Source organism: Centruroides sculpturatus, unplaced genomic scaffold (genome assembly GCF_000671375.1).
Source record: "Centruroides sculpturatus isolate CEXI.00-Female unplaced genomic scaffold, Cexi_2.0 scaffold638, whole genome shotgun sequence".
In the NCBI taxonomy this organism is placed as follows: Eukaryota; Metazoa; Arthropoda; class Arachnida; order Scorpiones; family Buthidae; genus Centruroides; species Centruroides sculpturatus.
This window is the reverse complement of record NW_019384865.1, coordinates 1-17,804: the sequence shown is the minus strand read 5'-3', so window position 1 is coordinate 17,804 and position 17,804 is coordinate 1. Positions and strand designations below refer to the sequence as shown.

General features: G+C 32.9%; 1 protein-coding gene across 1 annotated transcript; it reads left to right on the top strand.

Annotated features, from left to right (window-relative positions):
- Positions 1-7,689: 7,689 nt before the first annotated feature.
- LOC111630778 lies at positions 7,690-9,246 on the top strand. Its single transcript, XM_023374925.1, has 2 exons — positions 7,690-7,938; positions 8,096-9,246. Exons 1-2 carry the CDS (start codon positions 7,769-7,771, stop codon positions 9,147-9,149), a joined length of 1,224 nt encoding a protein of 407 aa, XP_023230693.1. The 5' UTR covers positions 7,690-7,768; the 3' UTR covers positions 9,150-9,246.
- Positions 9,247-17,804: the final 8,558 nt, after the last annotated feature.

The window sequence follows — 17,804 nt, the reverse complement described above, 5'->3', positions numbered from 1 at the left end:
CCCGGGATCCATGGAAACAGATCACTTCTAAAGGGATAAGAAAAAGACCGCGAAATGAGAAACCCTAGTCAATACATAAGACGATGACGTACAATTCGATCGGCGATCGCCGATTGCGAACAAAAAGATTTTAGTTATTGTGTAAGAATATAGGTAATACCACTCCATTCAAGACGCTAGTGAATTGGTTAAGATTACTCGTATCCATCAGATGTCATGACGTTCTACCAGCCCATTTTTACTTTCTCAGCTGTTATAACAGAGGAAAGTACAGGGATCAGATTTAAAAAATAACCACTTCCCAGATTTTTACATTTTTGGACTTAGGACCCGTTCAAACGACGGGAAATGCAAAAATATTTGGAGGTAATTTCTGTAGTTATGAGTGTTATAGCGTGGGTGTGTGGGGAAAGTCACGATTTTGTTCACTTTATTTGAAGCTTAATACTAATTCCTATGTTTTTTGTCGATAATTTCTGAAATTTTGCAGAGAGGTTTCTGTATTACGAAGATTGATACTATTAATATTTGGTGAGTTCTATCATTTACTATTTCCAATGATATGAATTGTCAGCATTGAATAAATGAATATTACTTAATATCATACAGTAACTGGTATTAAATAGTAATTTATATTATAGTAATCAAGGACATTGAGGTATTTTAATGAAGTAATTTGTATGTTCGAAGCAATTTAAATAATTTATATAATTATCAATTGATACAATTTGATGAAATAACTATCATTTGCATATCAGATCGGACCCGTGCATATCAGGTCCGATCTGAGCACAACGTCAGTAGCAAAGCAAACATACTGTGAGGAGCCGAGTACTGACTTTTTTGTATGTTTACATCATTATTTCATAGCATTACTTCGTAGCTATAATCTCGTTAAATAACTGTCAACTTTTACACCTGGGAGAAAAACATCTGTTAAGTTCTCAGGCCTAGCAACGACGCTTTCTCATCATCTCTCGACCTAATATCTCGATTTTCAACAGTTCAAGAACAATAAAGAGGAGTCGCCGCCGTTCCTCCGATGGATATAGTCGTCACCCAGCCTTCTAACTAAAATTTTCGGCTCCAAAGTCATCACGTCCGTGAAAACCGAACTTATTGAGTGCCAAAGTGTTGGATTACATTGAAACGTTCTGTGTTGGATTACCTTCATTGGCCCCTTACCTTCATTACCCTTGTTGGGATTAAAATCGCCGAGTAACGTCGTCATCTATCAACCTATCAACCACATACCAGGTATTTATCGCCACGCACATTTCCTGTAAACTCTCTCTATCTGTCGAGAACCACGGAACTTTAAGTTAACCCTGTCCATTATATATGTAATATCTATCATATCCCATGTATCTAAAATCTATCATATTTAAAATCGATATATTGTATGTCCTGCATTATCTGTCGTTACCAATTAAACGGTTGTTACGTTAACTCGTCTCTGTGTAAGTCACTTCCGGTGCGTTGTCTCTCACTCCATCTCGAATCCGTTCGCTCACACACGTGATCGTTTGCGCGAGAACATAACTGTGTCTGTTCGTAAAGACACAGTGGAAATTTGTCATTGCGATCTTCGCCGACGCGATGTCGACCCTTCGGTCCCGTGGTGCCGAAGTATAGGGGAGCCCATCGGCATTGTCACAGAAGTAACGAATAGTTAATTCTTGTTTATTTTTATCAAATAAATAATTAACATAAAAGACTTTTACAGAAAACACTAAAAATTCACTAAATCTTTTAAAATATGAGATGAAATTATCTCATGTTTAGCAAAGAACTAGAACATATATCAGATTACGGAATTTAAATAGAGAAGTTCATTTAGAAAGTTACAAAAGAAACTGTTTAAAATATTTTAAAAAATTACAAATTTAAGATAGAATTCATTGGTGAAGTTAAAAGTAAATGAGAAATTACTTATTGTAACATGGTCACAAGCTCTCAATTTTAGTAGTGTCTTGCCCTTGTGCATCATACATTTTCTGTTAACAATGAAGTCGTGCTTGTCATCTATCTAACTCCGTTTAGGGAAAAATTTTTGAATTGAAATAATAACTCCTAATTTAAATCAAAGTTCGTTTATAGTTAATCGGTACTACCTGCTCCTAAGCGTTTCATTTCTAATATTAATTTTCATCTATTTATTCAGATTAATGAAGGACAAATAAATGACAGTGGGAATGTATAAGCTTGCAATTTTGAAATTTGTAACCCAATCAGATAAAAATGTTAATCTATACGCTATTAAGAGTATTTTATTGTGCGAAAATGTGACACATTAGAATTCATTTCAGCTGGAGACATTAATGGGACTATTAAAAAATGTTGGTTTAAAAAAGGTTCGCTTATAAAAATATCTTATATTTGAAAAAATATATTGTTTCTGAAAAATAATTTAACTATTTTTAATTATTATTTGCACTTTTATATATACTTGTATAAGTAGGCCTACGTGATTAATGTATGATAAATTTTATAAAGTTAGAACTGTATTTCTATACAATAAAAAATAGAAATTTTAGAATAAAAGCATTGCAGAAAATATAATCCTTCTGTATTTTATATTTTACTAGCTGCAAGGACCCGCTTCGCTGGATTCTTATTTGTATGTAATATAGTTTTTTATATATATATAAAAGACTGTTTTTCTAAGTAATCTAGAATCTAGCTGCAAGGACCCGCTTCGCTGAGCAAAAAGTAATGATAGTGAAGATTAAGATAATTACATTATAGCCAATCTTACCCGTTTTCACAAAATGCAAGAATTAGGTCCCCCGTTTCCAGACTAATTAGAGAATTTTTACGTCCAGTCAAACGAACTATTTTCAACGTTTCTGGAACGTTTACAATCGTTCTATAATCGAACCAATATTCGAATTTTATGTTCGAATTTAATTCGAATATTGTTCGAATTAAATTCGAACAAATTTGAACATAACATTCGAAATAGAAAAGCACTTTCAACCACTTTCAGCCCCATATCTCCCGCATCCTTATAGCTATCGAGACGCGACCCCCACAGTGCACGAATGGAGACTTGGGGCTACCACCACATACAAACACCATTCACGTGCGAAGTGTAGTTTTGGCGGAAAAGTGAAATATAGGGACATACACGTCCATTTATAGATATAGATATAGATTAGAATAAATATATAACACGATCAATCCTTTATTGTGACATCGTCACAATGCCGGGCTGCAATTTTTAATCATATTTTTGATTTATTTAATTTAAAACAAATTACGTAACACGAAAGTATATCGCTATTTAATTTTTCTGTGTTATAAAACATGTTTGTTTATAATAATCGAAATATTAATATATAAAATTACTTCACCTGACTGACTGATTGATTCATCATCGCCCAGAGCAAACCGCTGAACCTAAAGTGGTGAAATTTGGTACACAGTTAGGATACGTCATGAAAACGCACGCTAAAAAGGAATTTTTCGATATTCTCCCTGCTGGGGGACGGGAAGAGGATTAAGGCTTAACCTGAAGAACGGCTTCTACTGTATTATTTTAGATGCGATTTTTTGTTACGTTTAGTCTTTATTGAGTACTTATGTGTATTAAATTGATAACATTTATTAAGACATTGTTATAAATATTTTCATATATTTCGATTTTTTTACCAAATGTTCGAACCGTTTTAAATTCGAATTTGTTATTGCATATTAATTCCATTGTAGAACGATTGTAAACGTTCCAGAAAATTGATCAAATTGAAAACAGTTCGTTTGATTCTTAGCGAATCTCATTATTCTCAGCGGTAGGTGTTATATAATAATTAGTATAGTTGTTGAAACACTGAATATAAATGGTGTTTACTTGCAAAATCCGTGCGGGTAACAGCCAGTTAAATATATAATAAACACAAAAATATTAAATTTATAAAATAAACTTGGCAAAGTATTATGTACTGTACAAAACGGGATGTTTAACCAAGAACTTATTACAGGGTTGTAATCAAAATTATTCTTTAAATAGTCGAAAAGCTTGTGATAGGACCGAATATGTCTGTATGAACTATTAGTGGATAGCTTTTTCTCGAAGTTTTTCATTATTTTGTGTTGGGTATTTACAAGGTTAACGACTGTATAATGAAAGACACCGTCAACTGGTCTATCGCTAACTGGGTGCCAGACATCTGGGCGACAAAATGAGAGATCAATAATAGACAAAATACAAATTTTTTCCTGTATTCTATATAAAAATCACCATTCTATTGATATAATAATATCCGGTAAATTTAAATAATATATTTAAGGAACGAGTTAAAAGAACATTTTGTAATTATCAAATATATTTAACCGCTTCTGACAGAGTAATTAACGATGCTACTCTACATTGTTCCAAAACACTTTCTTTTTCTAATTTGGAAATAATTCTTTTACACATAATTCATAAATCATAACTCGTGCTTCATAAGTCTAATGTTTGTATTTATATATACTTTACTAATATTTACAAATATATATATATTCGCTAAATCGTATGCTTGCTAAGTGAAAAAATTTTTTTTGTAGCCCAGTTGTGGTGTAGCGAAACGGATGTTTACGATGAAAATTAGTTTCTGTGGTCATCTTAATATTATCCTTAGAAAATAACTGCAATAGTCCTAGAAAATAACTGCATCCAACCTAAACAAGCAAATATTAATGTACTTTAATAATTTATAAAGTAACATGTTTGAATTTTAAATTAAGTAATCGTGTGTTGTAATAGCAGAGAAAAAGAAGAAGGAAATTGCTCAGGGGTCAACTCTAGATTTTAAATGTATCAAATGGTCATGCAGTACATAAGCAACAGCATTATCCACATTTCATTGTAGTCCAAAAAGTTATCGTTTACTTTCAAAAACTTTTTATTTATCATCCACAAAATCTCTTCATAGAATTTTAGGAAATTTTAATATAGAATCTGAAATTAACAAAATGATTATCATTATCAGCGGAGAAAAAAAATCACAGAACTTACCAAGTGAAGCTTGCATTTTTTCCATTATCATTAGATGAAATGTGCATTTAAAAAGAGCTAATGTATGAGAAAAACAGAGAAATAATTCTAGTATATAAATTTATGTATTTATGTATTGATTGTATTGATTGTATTTATATTGATTGTATTCACTGGATTCAAATTATTATTATTGTGATCAATGTGCTAAATAATAATTATTGAACTGTTAAATAAACCAATAACAAAAAACTGTAATGTCGTAATGGGAGTCAAATAATATGTAAATCTACATTAAATGTTAATAATGTTTACCAACTTCAAGACATTGTAATATCAATAGTTCAAATAATAATCTATAATATTAAATATTAAAATGTTAAATAAATCAACAATCATACATTGTAAAAAATATAGTAGATGTCAGATATGTAAATTTATATTGTAGAAGTTATGTAAATTCGTATTATATTGTGAATGTGTATCAAAAGAAATAAGGATTTTGTAGAAAGCATAATCAATTGTACACCAATTTGATAGTTGTTGTCCAGTGTATGTTTATATCAAGAATATGTTTTATAGTTTATATTGGTTATATAATAAGTTTATGTCCAGAATATGTTTTATATCAGGGATTTTGTAGAATTGTTTTGTAAGTGAAAGGTACGTTTTATATTTTTATGATTTCTACAATACTTGTGTTTTTATATGTATGTTATATTCTTTTTTAATGTTTTAGTTGGCTGAAGAGGGGCTTAAGAACCCGAAACGTGTAAAAATTTTCACACGTATCAACTAAATAAAGATGAGAAAACCCGCCATGTGTCTTTAATTTATAACACTTTATTGTGTTAGAAGCATAAACAAATTGTAAAGCACGGTTTCATATCATCAAAATCTAGTAAATAAAGTTTTCTAGTTTACAGTTATCAGAGTTCATGATGACAAAACGAAAAAGTGACAAGCGAGTGCTTCTGGTGAGTTACACCTAATACCAATGAGGACTCGCAAATCTCGAAGTAAGGATAAGTTAAGGAAATGATTAATTTCAAATTAGATAAAGCTCGCTTTTAACAGTTTTTTTTACTGTACATTTCATGTTGTACGAGGGTTTTACGCAATTCTCGAACCGTGTTACAAAGAATTCGTGCTATAGAAGCGGGTTATACGGGGGTTACCTGTAATTATACTTCCTATTTGCAAAATTTCGTCAACTTTAACACAAAATAAAAAAAAAGTGAATTTTTAAGAAAGTTGCGGGATTTCCAGGAATACTTCTCGGGTTAAAAAAGTCCGAAATCCCGTTGGAGAAAGCCTAGTTTGGACGAATTGCGTGATTTCCGCGGAACTTTTCTGGCTATACACATGCATTAACGTTAATATGTAGGATAAAACCTAATATTCTCGTGTTTTGTGATGATCATCTCGTTTAAAGATGAATAAAAATTTCGATTTTATCATGACCTTTACAACCGAAAAAAATAAAGTTAAATTATGGTAACCCCAATTTTATGTACATTTGTAATTTACGTGAGCGACGCGCTATAATCTATTAATTTCAACCACTCCCGGCGCCTGCACGCCTCAAACGACTGTCCTCATTACGGCGCGCCGGAAACTGCCTTACACTACTGGCTACTCCGCCCAGACTTGGGCAGAGCTCTGTCTTTGGATCTCAATATCGGCCGCTCATTTACTCCAATTCACTGGCCGTATGCCCATCTCCCCCTCGCCAGCACGTGGAGGCCTTTGAACGTTTTAATTATCAGACAAACCGCTTCGCCTAAACGCAAGGCAGCGCGCGGAGAAAAAGTCACCAGACTACAGTCTCCATATGAACCCGAGAATACAAAGACAGAAAGAAAAGAAAGAAAGAAATCTATTAATAAAATTGAACATTTAGGTTAGGTTAGGTGTCCGAATTTTATAGATAAAAGCTTATACATCATTGGGACATTAACGCTCTAAAATATATAAAAGATAATGAGATCTATTGAGTGACTCAACAATCCTCATAAACCTCTGAGAGACTGATCCGATTTTACTGTTTCAGAACGGTGACCACATTGAGCAGTAGCCTCTTCTTCTTTGTTCCTGAGTATAGAGGAATGTATTGCTATTCGCTTTTATTCCGAAAAGAAGAGAGACAGGAGAGATAAATCGCAAGGCGGCGGAAGAGCTAGCCTTATAGAAGACGGCAGGAAGATACACGAAGGGGGAAAAAATGCCTTCTGGGAAAACTTTTATGGGGAGATGGCCCCTATTTAGGCGTCATCTTAGGCGTCATCTGCAAAAAAAAGAACAACCCAGAAAACTCCAAGCTACTAGCCTGACCAATCCAGGCGCAAACCCACAACGAACTCTCAGTGTTTAGCGACTGGTCACACCACTATGAGCGAAGACAGAGTCCACTCGGCCACTGGTGGTCTAGCAGTAGCCTCTGCGTGGTAAGGACTCTCTATAGCACGAGTCTCTCCAACAAATAAAAACATTTGTTGATTGCAGCGCCAAAAGTGATACAGTGGTATTTTAATAAAAAGACTTTTACGGAAATGTCTTTCGATGTACTGAAATGTCACCATACAATATTTTCTTGCATTTGGACTGCTAAATTAATTTAGAGGCAACTTTAAACAATGTACTTTAATTACGATCAGCCGATACTTTAAACTCGACGTACTCGACGTAACAATGTATTAATAACGAAACAATATTCTAAATTCAATAATAATTTTTCTTATAATTTTACTTATTTTACTTGTCTTAAAATTAAAAATTTATTTACCATATATGGATCAAATAACAGTATATTGCGAGGACCAACGACAAATAAATTTCTCAAAATCCGTTTTATGTGAACATAACGAAAGAATAAGAATTCTGCTACGTCCTTATTCAAATAAAACGTCAGTGTTTCTTTACTTGCCATACTCCTTGGATATTTTACAACAAATTAAAGAGTGAGTCTCTGTAATTATCTATTTAATACTTACGATGACATATTCTAATTTGCATTAATATCGTTATCTTCGGCTATAACGATAATTACCATCAGTTTTAAATCGTATACATTAGTTATTATTATAGTTCCGTTTTAATTATATTGCCTGTTTATAGATATCTGGAAGAAAAACGAGAAAACATAAAATCAATCAAAAATGCGATGGACATATTCCGCGTAGGCAAACGATTAAACATACGTGATTTAAATAGAGTATGTCGGGAATTCATGACCAATCTGTCAAGAGTTAAGGACGTGTGTTATGTATATGAATTTGCATGTCAACTGGACGATTGGAGATTAGAATATTTATGTTGGAATATATTATGTTCGAAATGGCAGGAAATTTTTTCATCGGACGAATGGCTGAACTGTAAAGCAACAACTATTGATAGACTCGTTCGCAGGCCAATAAATCGATTTATTGAGGAAGCAGATGTATTTTCAATAGTTTTAAAATGGGCCAAGAAAAGCGTTAATAATGAAAAATCTCTTAGGAAAGTCATGGAACCATTCCTTCCGTACATACGATTTCTGACAATGCCTGAATGGTTTCTGGAATCGCAAGTATTCGTTGAACCGATCTTAACGGACGTAGAAAGAGATGCAATAAGATGTTACTTGCAAAATAAAGATTTCGACGACACATGGTTTATTCCAGACAGTATTTGTGCCATTAAATGCCCAAGAAAGAACGAATTGCTCTCTTCCTGGTTGTCCTACGTAAATCGAAGTGCATATTTTATTAACGCAGTAAAAAGAATGAATAGAAATATTCGATTCATATGCGAAATAGTTGTTAAGGAAGATTGTTTTATCAACGAATTGCATCTTCCTATAACACATTGCAGGAAAGAAGGAATAACCGTAATCTTGAATATTTCTCCTAACTTGAAGTTACCGACGGAATATCGTTTCAGAAAAGCATGTAATACGAACGGATATATTTTATCGAGTTGTCCTCTACGGATTCTAAAGTTTACATTTTATCGATTGATTGTTAGAATTGTAGAGACATACATCACTGCAGAAAATGACATAAGAATCAGTCTCTCGGAAAATTACTACAATCCGTTCGAAGGAATTCAAAGTTTTAAATATTTGCAATCTGGATTGAAATTGCAAGATGAATTTGAGTATATCTGCTTCGATGTCGTACCCGAATTTTGACTCAAGATACTGAAATCCGTTTTCGTTTTTATTATATAATGCTAATTTCGTAATGTCTAAAAATTATATATTTTGATTTCGAATAATTAAATTTAATTTTCACTATTGAAGTTTCGTCAATTATTTCGGTTTTAATTTTTGGATGTATCGCTCTATGGTCACAAAGAAAACCTTTTCTTCCCAGAGCATTGTAGTTTCGTTGTATTGGGAGCGATGTGGTGAGGGACGGGGCGCGACACATCCAGATCGAATCTTCAGCGAAAAATGTACGAGCTGATTCACGCGTATTTGATAACGAATTATTCAGACCAATAATCCGGCAACTTCTTCGATTGTCGTCTTCGTGAATAAACGGATTAAAATTAGGACCCTCTAGTGCTGTTTTTCTCCCTTAGCAGATACAATAGCAACGAAACTAAATATCTTCAATAACTGAAGATACTCATGAAATTTCTGAATGACTAAGACGAGATATCCTGCATACGAAGTTTCGTTATTTTGATACTTATTTCTGATCACAACTGACTACACTCAAAGCAGTGGCGCCCCGCCCCAGGCGGCACTTTTTAGGGGGCGGCAAAATTTTACAATAAATAATAATAATATTTTGTAAAAACTTGAACCATTTCATCACATAATTTTGTAGCACCTACGATTCGGACCGATTGAAATGAGCACGAAAAGTGTCATCATCCGGACAGTCCGGGATTTCGTGCACAACCTGTTGACATTTTTTGTTTTTTTTTTCTTTTGCTTGTACAAATCATTCGTATTCATATACACCTCCGATGTCCAAAACAGCTAAGTCATCTTGGTTACTTACGTTACTCCTACCCGATTCTTACTAATCGCTAACTGAACCGGCATGCACTGCACATTATTCTTCGCATTGCAAAATCACATACGCATGCATCAAGAACTTCTGTTCGAACAAACCTCACCTGCCGTCCGTGTCAGCGATTTTAAAAAGGTGGCAACTCTAGCACGGAATTTTTCATTACTTATTCTGTGACGAAACTAAATTTTAGTTTTTTAAGTTGAGATACCTAAATAAGGGGAGGGCGAAATTTTCCTTTGTCCCGCACGACTGACATCCACGCTACGCCACTGACTGAAAGCTTTTAAAATGCAATAAAAATGAAATTCTTAAAAGCACTTCCAGCCAAATTACACTATTCCTGTTTTAGGCAATGGAAATACATTAAATTTTATTTTATTTGCAATTGCAGTATTTTCGAAGAAAAAAGTAAAGTGGAAATTTAAATTAATTATATTTGAATAAAATCTGTATATTCTAAAATAAATATTTTCTAGACTAAAACAAGTAAATATACTCTTTACATCCGACTTCGAGAGATTCAAATGCAGACAAATGAATAATGATAAATACTAAACTTTTATACTCAACAGTTCCATTCTCAGTAGATTCACAAAAACCAAGTCCGATAAAGTTTTTTGAACGCCTCAACCGGTAAAACCGATCTGGCATCCGGTACAAACTATTCCTAAACAACACCCTCATCGGGTGGGAGACAAGTCCCCCAGCCCAGGTGCCAAGTAAGTAGCTACCAAGCACAAAAATCGCCATCATCACCTGGCTCAAAGACTAGGCTAGGCCTTGATGAGCCTTTCTATAAGGCCTCATTAGTGAATACAATTAACTGCCGATTGATGTTCATTTAATGTCTGGTGATCTCTTGCCATCATGCATCTACATTCATTCCTTATTCAAATTTATTATATTTGCATATGTTATAATACAAAAATGTTCTACAATTCTTTTTTATTTTAATAAATTTTGCATTTATTTTAAAATAAATGCAAAATTTAATACTTTCGGTGTAAGACATTCCGATAAACAAGTATCACTTCGATTTATTTAATATCGAACATAAATTTTAATTAAAATAATTAAAGTATATTCAGCAAGTTTCATAATATAATGATAGAAATTCTTGTATTACACATGAGTATTGTTGCCGGGGAGTGTCCAACAAGCATATTCAGATAATAGCTTATTTCCATATGAAAACCTAATACATATTAGTTTTAGTTGTAGTTTAGTTGAACCCTTACGACTAGTTTTTTTTTTATTTTGTATAAAATAGCGGTCACATTTTGCGATTTCCAGCCGCGCTGGCAACTGCAACCGCGACAGTAACTGTCGCGGTTGCAGTTGCCGGTTTTCGAAGGTGTTTACTAGTTATCGAGTGTAACACTCGATAACTAGTAAACACCTTCGAAAACCGGCGCGACTGCAACCGCAACTAGAAACATAAAGTTTGTTCTATTGGCGCCGATTGAAAACGCGTACGCAATCAGCAAACGTCTTTGCGCCAAGTCATACGTTAGCATCATTGAAAATAGTTCATCATCACGGCAGAAAGAAAGAGGATTGATACTTTTACATAATCGAGATTGATACAGCTTATTTCGTTCATGAATACCTGTGGGATTTTAATTCATTTTTCGTTTCATCGAAGATTTTATCTCTTCGCATACTCTCGCCAGCCATAACAAAGTGATCGTGTTTTTTCTTTTATTCATTGAAGAAAAGGAACTGCTTGCCATTTTAATGAGTAAAGTGGCTAAAATTCCGTAAATACACTGAAGTAGAACGTAAACTTTCGGTAAACTTACGATAGGAGTCGAAAACAATCTACTGTTACTTTTACAAATAATTGCTGATTATTTTGATTATTAATATTTATTACTCATACTCATGTAATCGATTATTACTGTACATCCCTTTGGTTTATTAAAGGTAGTACATTGATAATTGATTGTTTGTGCTTATTATCACCGGTGTGTTAAGTCCTTATTATTATCTACTCTACATTAGAAGATATTTTATTTAATTTACTGTAATTTTAATGGTTTATTATGAGGCCACGTGTTTCCGAGTCGCAAAGCCAAGGAACAATATGACCATGAAAATATCGTACAACTCGAGCATGTTTCAGTTGCCGTCGCCTGCTCTGTTGGAAATCGCTAGGTGTGACCACTGTTTAAGAGGTTGTTTGATATCCGACAGCATGGAAATTTCTCACGCACAAGAAATTCACAAGGCTTATCTCAGTCTAAAGCGTTTTTATTTCTAACTGAGAAAAGACTAAGGCCATTGTATCTTTAATTTCATAATAATAATAATCATTTGAAATTTATAAGTAAGTAAATACAATAAGGAAACTTGTTTTTCACAGCGTACAATACATAAAAAAAATTGACACACGTGGCCACTTGTTGTTTAGAGTCTACTAATACCGGAACGTTTTGCGCAAGAGATTCAACATTAACATCACGTGGCCTCTTTGTGATATCACGGATGACAGATGCTACTACAAACCAATGAACATTTTACTTAGAACAAAATCTATGTCACTGCACTCCAGTATTGTTCTATTGGGCGTGGTCGCCATACGTGTACCAGGCTATGAACGGCTCGTGTATTTGTAAAATCTAAGTTACTCGTACAACATGGAATTCATATAAAACGGAATAATCAACAGTGTTATAGGGGGGTCGACTTTACTGAACTGCACTGATTCAATAAAATATCAATAATTTAAATTTCCACTTTGCTTTAAAAATACTACAATTGCAAATACAATAAAATTTAATGTATTTCCATTGTCTAAAGTGGAAAGAGTGTAATTTGGCCTGAAGAAATTTCAAGAATTTCATTTTCGTTACATTTGAAAAGCTTTGAGTGTAGTCCGTTGTGATCAGAAATAAGTATCAAAATAACGAAACTTCGCCTGTAAGATATCTCGTCTTAGTCGTTCAGAAATTTCATGAGTATCGCGAGTTATTGAAATTATATAGTTTCGTTGCTATAGTAGATGCCAAAAGAAAGACTAGACAGTCCTAATTTTAATACGCTTATGCACGAAGACGACAATCGAAGAAGTTGCCAAACTGTTGGTCTGAACGATTCGGTATCAAATTCGTGTGAATCAGCTAATACATTTTTCGCTGATAATTCGATCCGGATGTGTCGCGCTCATCTCTCACCATCTCTCACAATACGATGGACAAAACTACAATGGGTCTGGTCTGGTAAGAAAATGTTTTATTTGTTACCATAGAGCGATACATCCGAAAATTAAAACCTAAATAATTGACGAAACTTCAATAGTGAAAATTAAATTTAATTATTCGAAATCAAAATATATAATTTTTAGACATTACGAAATTAGCATTATATAATAAAAACGAAAACGGATTTCAGTATTTTGTGTCAAAATTCGGGTACGACATCCAAACAGATGTACTCCAATTCATCTTGCAATTTCAATCCAGATTGCAAATGTTTAAAACTTTGAATTCCTTCGAATGGATTGTAGTAATTTGCCGAGAGACTGATTCTTATGTTATTTTCTGCAATGACGTCTGTCTCTGTAATTTTAACAACCAATCGATAATATGTAAACTTAAGAATTCACAGAGGACCACTCAAAAAAATATATCAGTTCGTATTACATACTTTTCCGAGATGCAATTTCGTCCGTAAGATCAAGTGAACATAAAAATTCAAATATACAGATATTCCTTCTTCCCTGCTATGTGTTATAGGAAGATGCAATTCGTTGATGAAACAATCTTCCTTAACAACTATTTCGCATATGAATCGAATATTTGTATTCATTCTCCTTACTTTGTTAATAAAGTATGCACTTCGATTTATATAAGAGAACCAGAAAGAAAGCAATTCGTGCTTTCTTGGGCGTGTAATGTCGCAAATACTGTCTGGAATAAACCATGTCTCGTCGAAATCCTTATTTTGCAAGTAACATCTTATTGCATCTCTCTCTACGTCCGTTAAGATCGGTTCAATGAACACTTCAGATTCTAGAAACCATTCAGGCATTGTCAGAAATCGTATGTATTGAAGGAAAGGTTTCATCACATGCCTTAGAGAATTTTAATTATTAATTCTTTTCTTGGCCCATTTTAAAACTATTGAAAATACATCTGCTTCCTCAATGAATCGATTTATTGGCCTGCGAACGAGTCTATCCATGATTGTTGCTTCACAGTTCAACCAATCGTCCGATGAAAAAATTTCATGCCATTTCGAACTTAATATATTCCAGCATAAATATTCTAATCTCTTATCGTCGTGTTGACATGCAAACTCATATACATAACACACGTTCTTAACTCTCGATGGATCGGTCATGAAATCTCGACATACATTATTTAAATCAGATAATTTTAATCGTTTGCTTATGGAGAACACGTCCATCGCATTTTGAATTGATTTTATGGTTTCTCGTCTTTCTTCCAGATATCTATAAACAGAAAATGCGATTAGATAGGAACTGTAATTAGATCTACTGTTATGATTTAAAATAGATTATGATTATCGTTATAGCAGAAGAAAATAATATTAATGCAAATTACAATATGTAAACATAAGTATTTAAAAGATAATTACAGAGACTCACTTTTTGATTTGTTGCAAAACATTTGACGAGGATGGTAAGTAAAGAGAGACTGATGTGTTTGAATAAGGCCATAGCATGGATTTTAGTCTATCGTTACAATCACACAAAACGGATTTTGAGAGATTGATCTGCTTTTCATCGTTGCAATGTATTGTAATCAGATCCATGTATAATAAATACATTTTAAATTTGTAACTTAAGTAATATAAAGAAACTTATTATTGAATTTAGAGTATTGTTTCGTTATTAATTCATTGTTACATACATCGAGTTTACAGTATAAACTGATCGTTATAAAAATATTCTATATAATGATGTTAATAAAATTTATTTAGCATTCTATATTGAAACAAATGAAGTATTGTGACATTTCAGAACCTGCAAAAGACATTTCCGTAAAAAATATATTTTTAAAGCAATTAACAAATTTGGTTGACGAATCGTAGGTTTAAAATGCTGCATCACACATACATGGGTGACATGACACATATACTGATAATGCCAAATATGGATGAGATGACAATCAATGTGTTAAAACACCACTGTAAACACTTTTGGCGCTGAAAACGATAAACATTTGACTGTATGAGAAGATTGTGCCAAACAGACTCCTTTAAAAATAATTTTCTCTTGTACGAAAGGTCCGTGAAGATAATATCTAATTATCACAGATCTACCGAAAGTCTGGATCAAAAACGAATTCGACTATACAGGGAACTTAGCTCTGTAGAGCATACTGCGCAGTGTGGTATATGATAAATACAGTACTAAGATTATAAATATCTGGAAAATTAAAACAAAGAACTGAAGAGGGGTTTATGAACCGAAATGCGTTGTCTGTTCCAATAAATTCTATGATCTTTCGAATTGCCGCTGGATTTCGCGTATGAGAAGTATCGGGAAAAAAAGCAAATTTTTATGCTTTATTAATAATTAATTAATTAATATTGTTTAATAGTGACCATCTGGATACAGAATCAAAGCTGAATACGATACAAAGTAATATTTCAAGAAATTATTTTATAAAATTAATTACAATTATTAGTTTCTTAATAAATAAATAAAGTTATTAATAAAATACGATCGCTTGAAAAATAAAGAAATAATTACATTCAAGCGAAGTAGAAAGACTTTTACTTTCAAATTGTTATTGTATTACGTATGCTATAGCCAGGACGTTTCTTGTAACAATAATTTTTGACTATTATTAATTTCTTTTGTACAAAATGACAGATCGTTGCGCATTTGGTTGTACAAATAGAAAGGAAAATGGTTACTTTATGAAAATCTTTCTAAAAAACCCAGTTTGTACAAAAATTTGGGCTGCTAGCGTCAGAACAAAATAGTTTCAACTGACAAATTTTATTTCGAATAGAACAGATCAGTGTTCCATGTGTTCTTAAATTTTTAATTATCACTATTAAACGTAATTTTCTTACTTTCAAGTTCACTTTCTTACAAGTCAGTGGGAAGTAACACGACAAGCGAAAATTAAAATGTGATGTTGTTCCCACATTGTTTATTCATTGTGAACCACGAAAAAGAAAAACAGGAGAACTTTTTCTTAACAAGGCTTTACCTATTAAAAAAATGCTAATATACAAAAGCCTGAGAATATTTAGTGTACACATATCATTCAAGAACTTTGATGGAAGTAACGACGAAAATGAAAATTTAAATGTAGCTATTACATCCACTCGATCATCATACTTACATTTTTTCTTTTTGCTCGTCCCACCATGCTAGCACTAAGAGACCCTCTTATAGGTAACCCATTTTAGGTTCGGCTAAATCCCCCCGAGAAACGGGTACAGATATGAACAGTTGGATCACCCCCGAAAAATTTCTCGAGATTTTTGTTTCGTTCGGATTCGATCCAGGATACCCCACAGCGGTAGGCTTACACCGTAATCGCTCAGCCGTTTGACCGTCCACACCTACATATTACAATACTAAACAGAAAAAACACCTAAAATAATTTAATCTATTGCTGAATGCTGGCAATATAAATGCAAAATTAATAATAGTATCTAGTTATATCTGATAAGGAATCGATCAATTATCTAAAATATGTATACCAACCGAAACTCTAAAAAAAGGTAATTAAAAACTGTCACTTCGATCTTTTTAAAGATTCATTATTATTAACGGAGGAGATAGTAGTTACACTATATGAAATTTTATCATCTGACGAACGGCTGAACTGTGAAGCAAGAACTATTGGTAGACTCGTTCACAGACCAATAAATCAATTTATTGAAAAAGCAGACATCTTTATCTTCACAATAGTCTTAAAATAGACCAAGAAAAGAGTTAATAATGAAAAATCTCTAAGGCAAATGATGAAACCATTCCTTCAATACATACGATTTCTGTCAATGCCAGAATGGTTTCTGGAATCTCAAGTGTTCGTTGAACCTATATTAACGGACGTAGAGAGAGATACAATAAGATGTTACTTGCAAAATAAAGATTTCGACGAAACGTGGTTTATTCCATACAGTATTTGTGCCATTAAATGCCCAAGAAAGCACGAATTGCTCTCTTCCTGGTTGTCTTATGTAAATCGAAGTGCATATTTTATTAACGCAATAAAGAGAATGAATACAAATATTCGATTTATATCCAATTAGTGTTAATATACCACTATATCCAATTAGTGTTATGTAGGTACTGTATTGTCGGGTTGTATTTAATAACTCGTGTATCCTTGATTTCAATGCATTTACTTTCTTATTTTTATCTCTGCTTCTGATTTTTTAACTCATTGTACTTCATTGTATCCTCTGTAGCCTACTCTACATGGTTAAGCACGTAGAGTAGGTTAAACACGTGGTTAAGCACAGCAGTACCCGAAGGAAAATAAAAGTAAAAATAAAAATGGGCGAGAAGTCTTAAAAAGAATAATTAGTGATTTTTTTTATTTTGTAAATACATAATATGCAATAATCATTTACCCAGGAATTTATTATTGAGTTGTAATCAAAGTTATTATTTAAATAGTTCAAAAGTTTGTGTTAAGACCGAACATGTCTTTATGGGGCGAATCCTGACCAAAATTTTTAGGTATGCTGAAAGTTGTAACAAGAATAATAGGCCTATGTCTAGCACCAAAAAATAGGCGCCTAACGTTATTTGGAGTGAATAAAAAAGTATGGACTATTATAAAGCACATTATATCTACACATAATATATATGAAATATA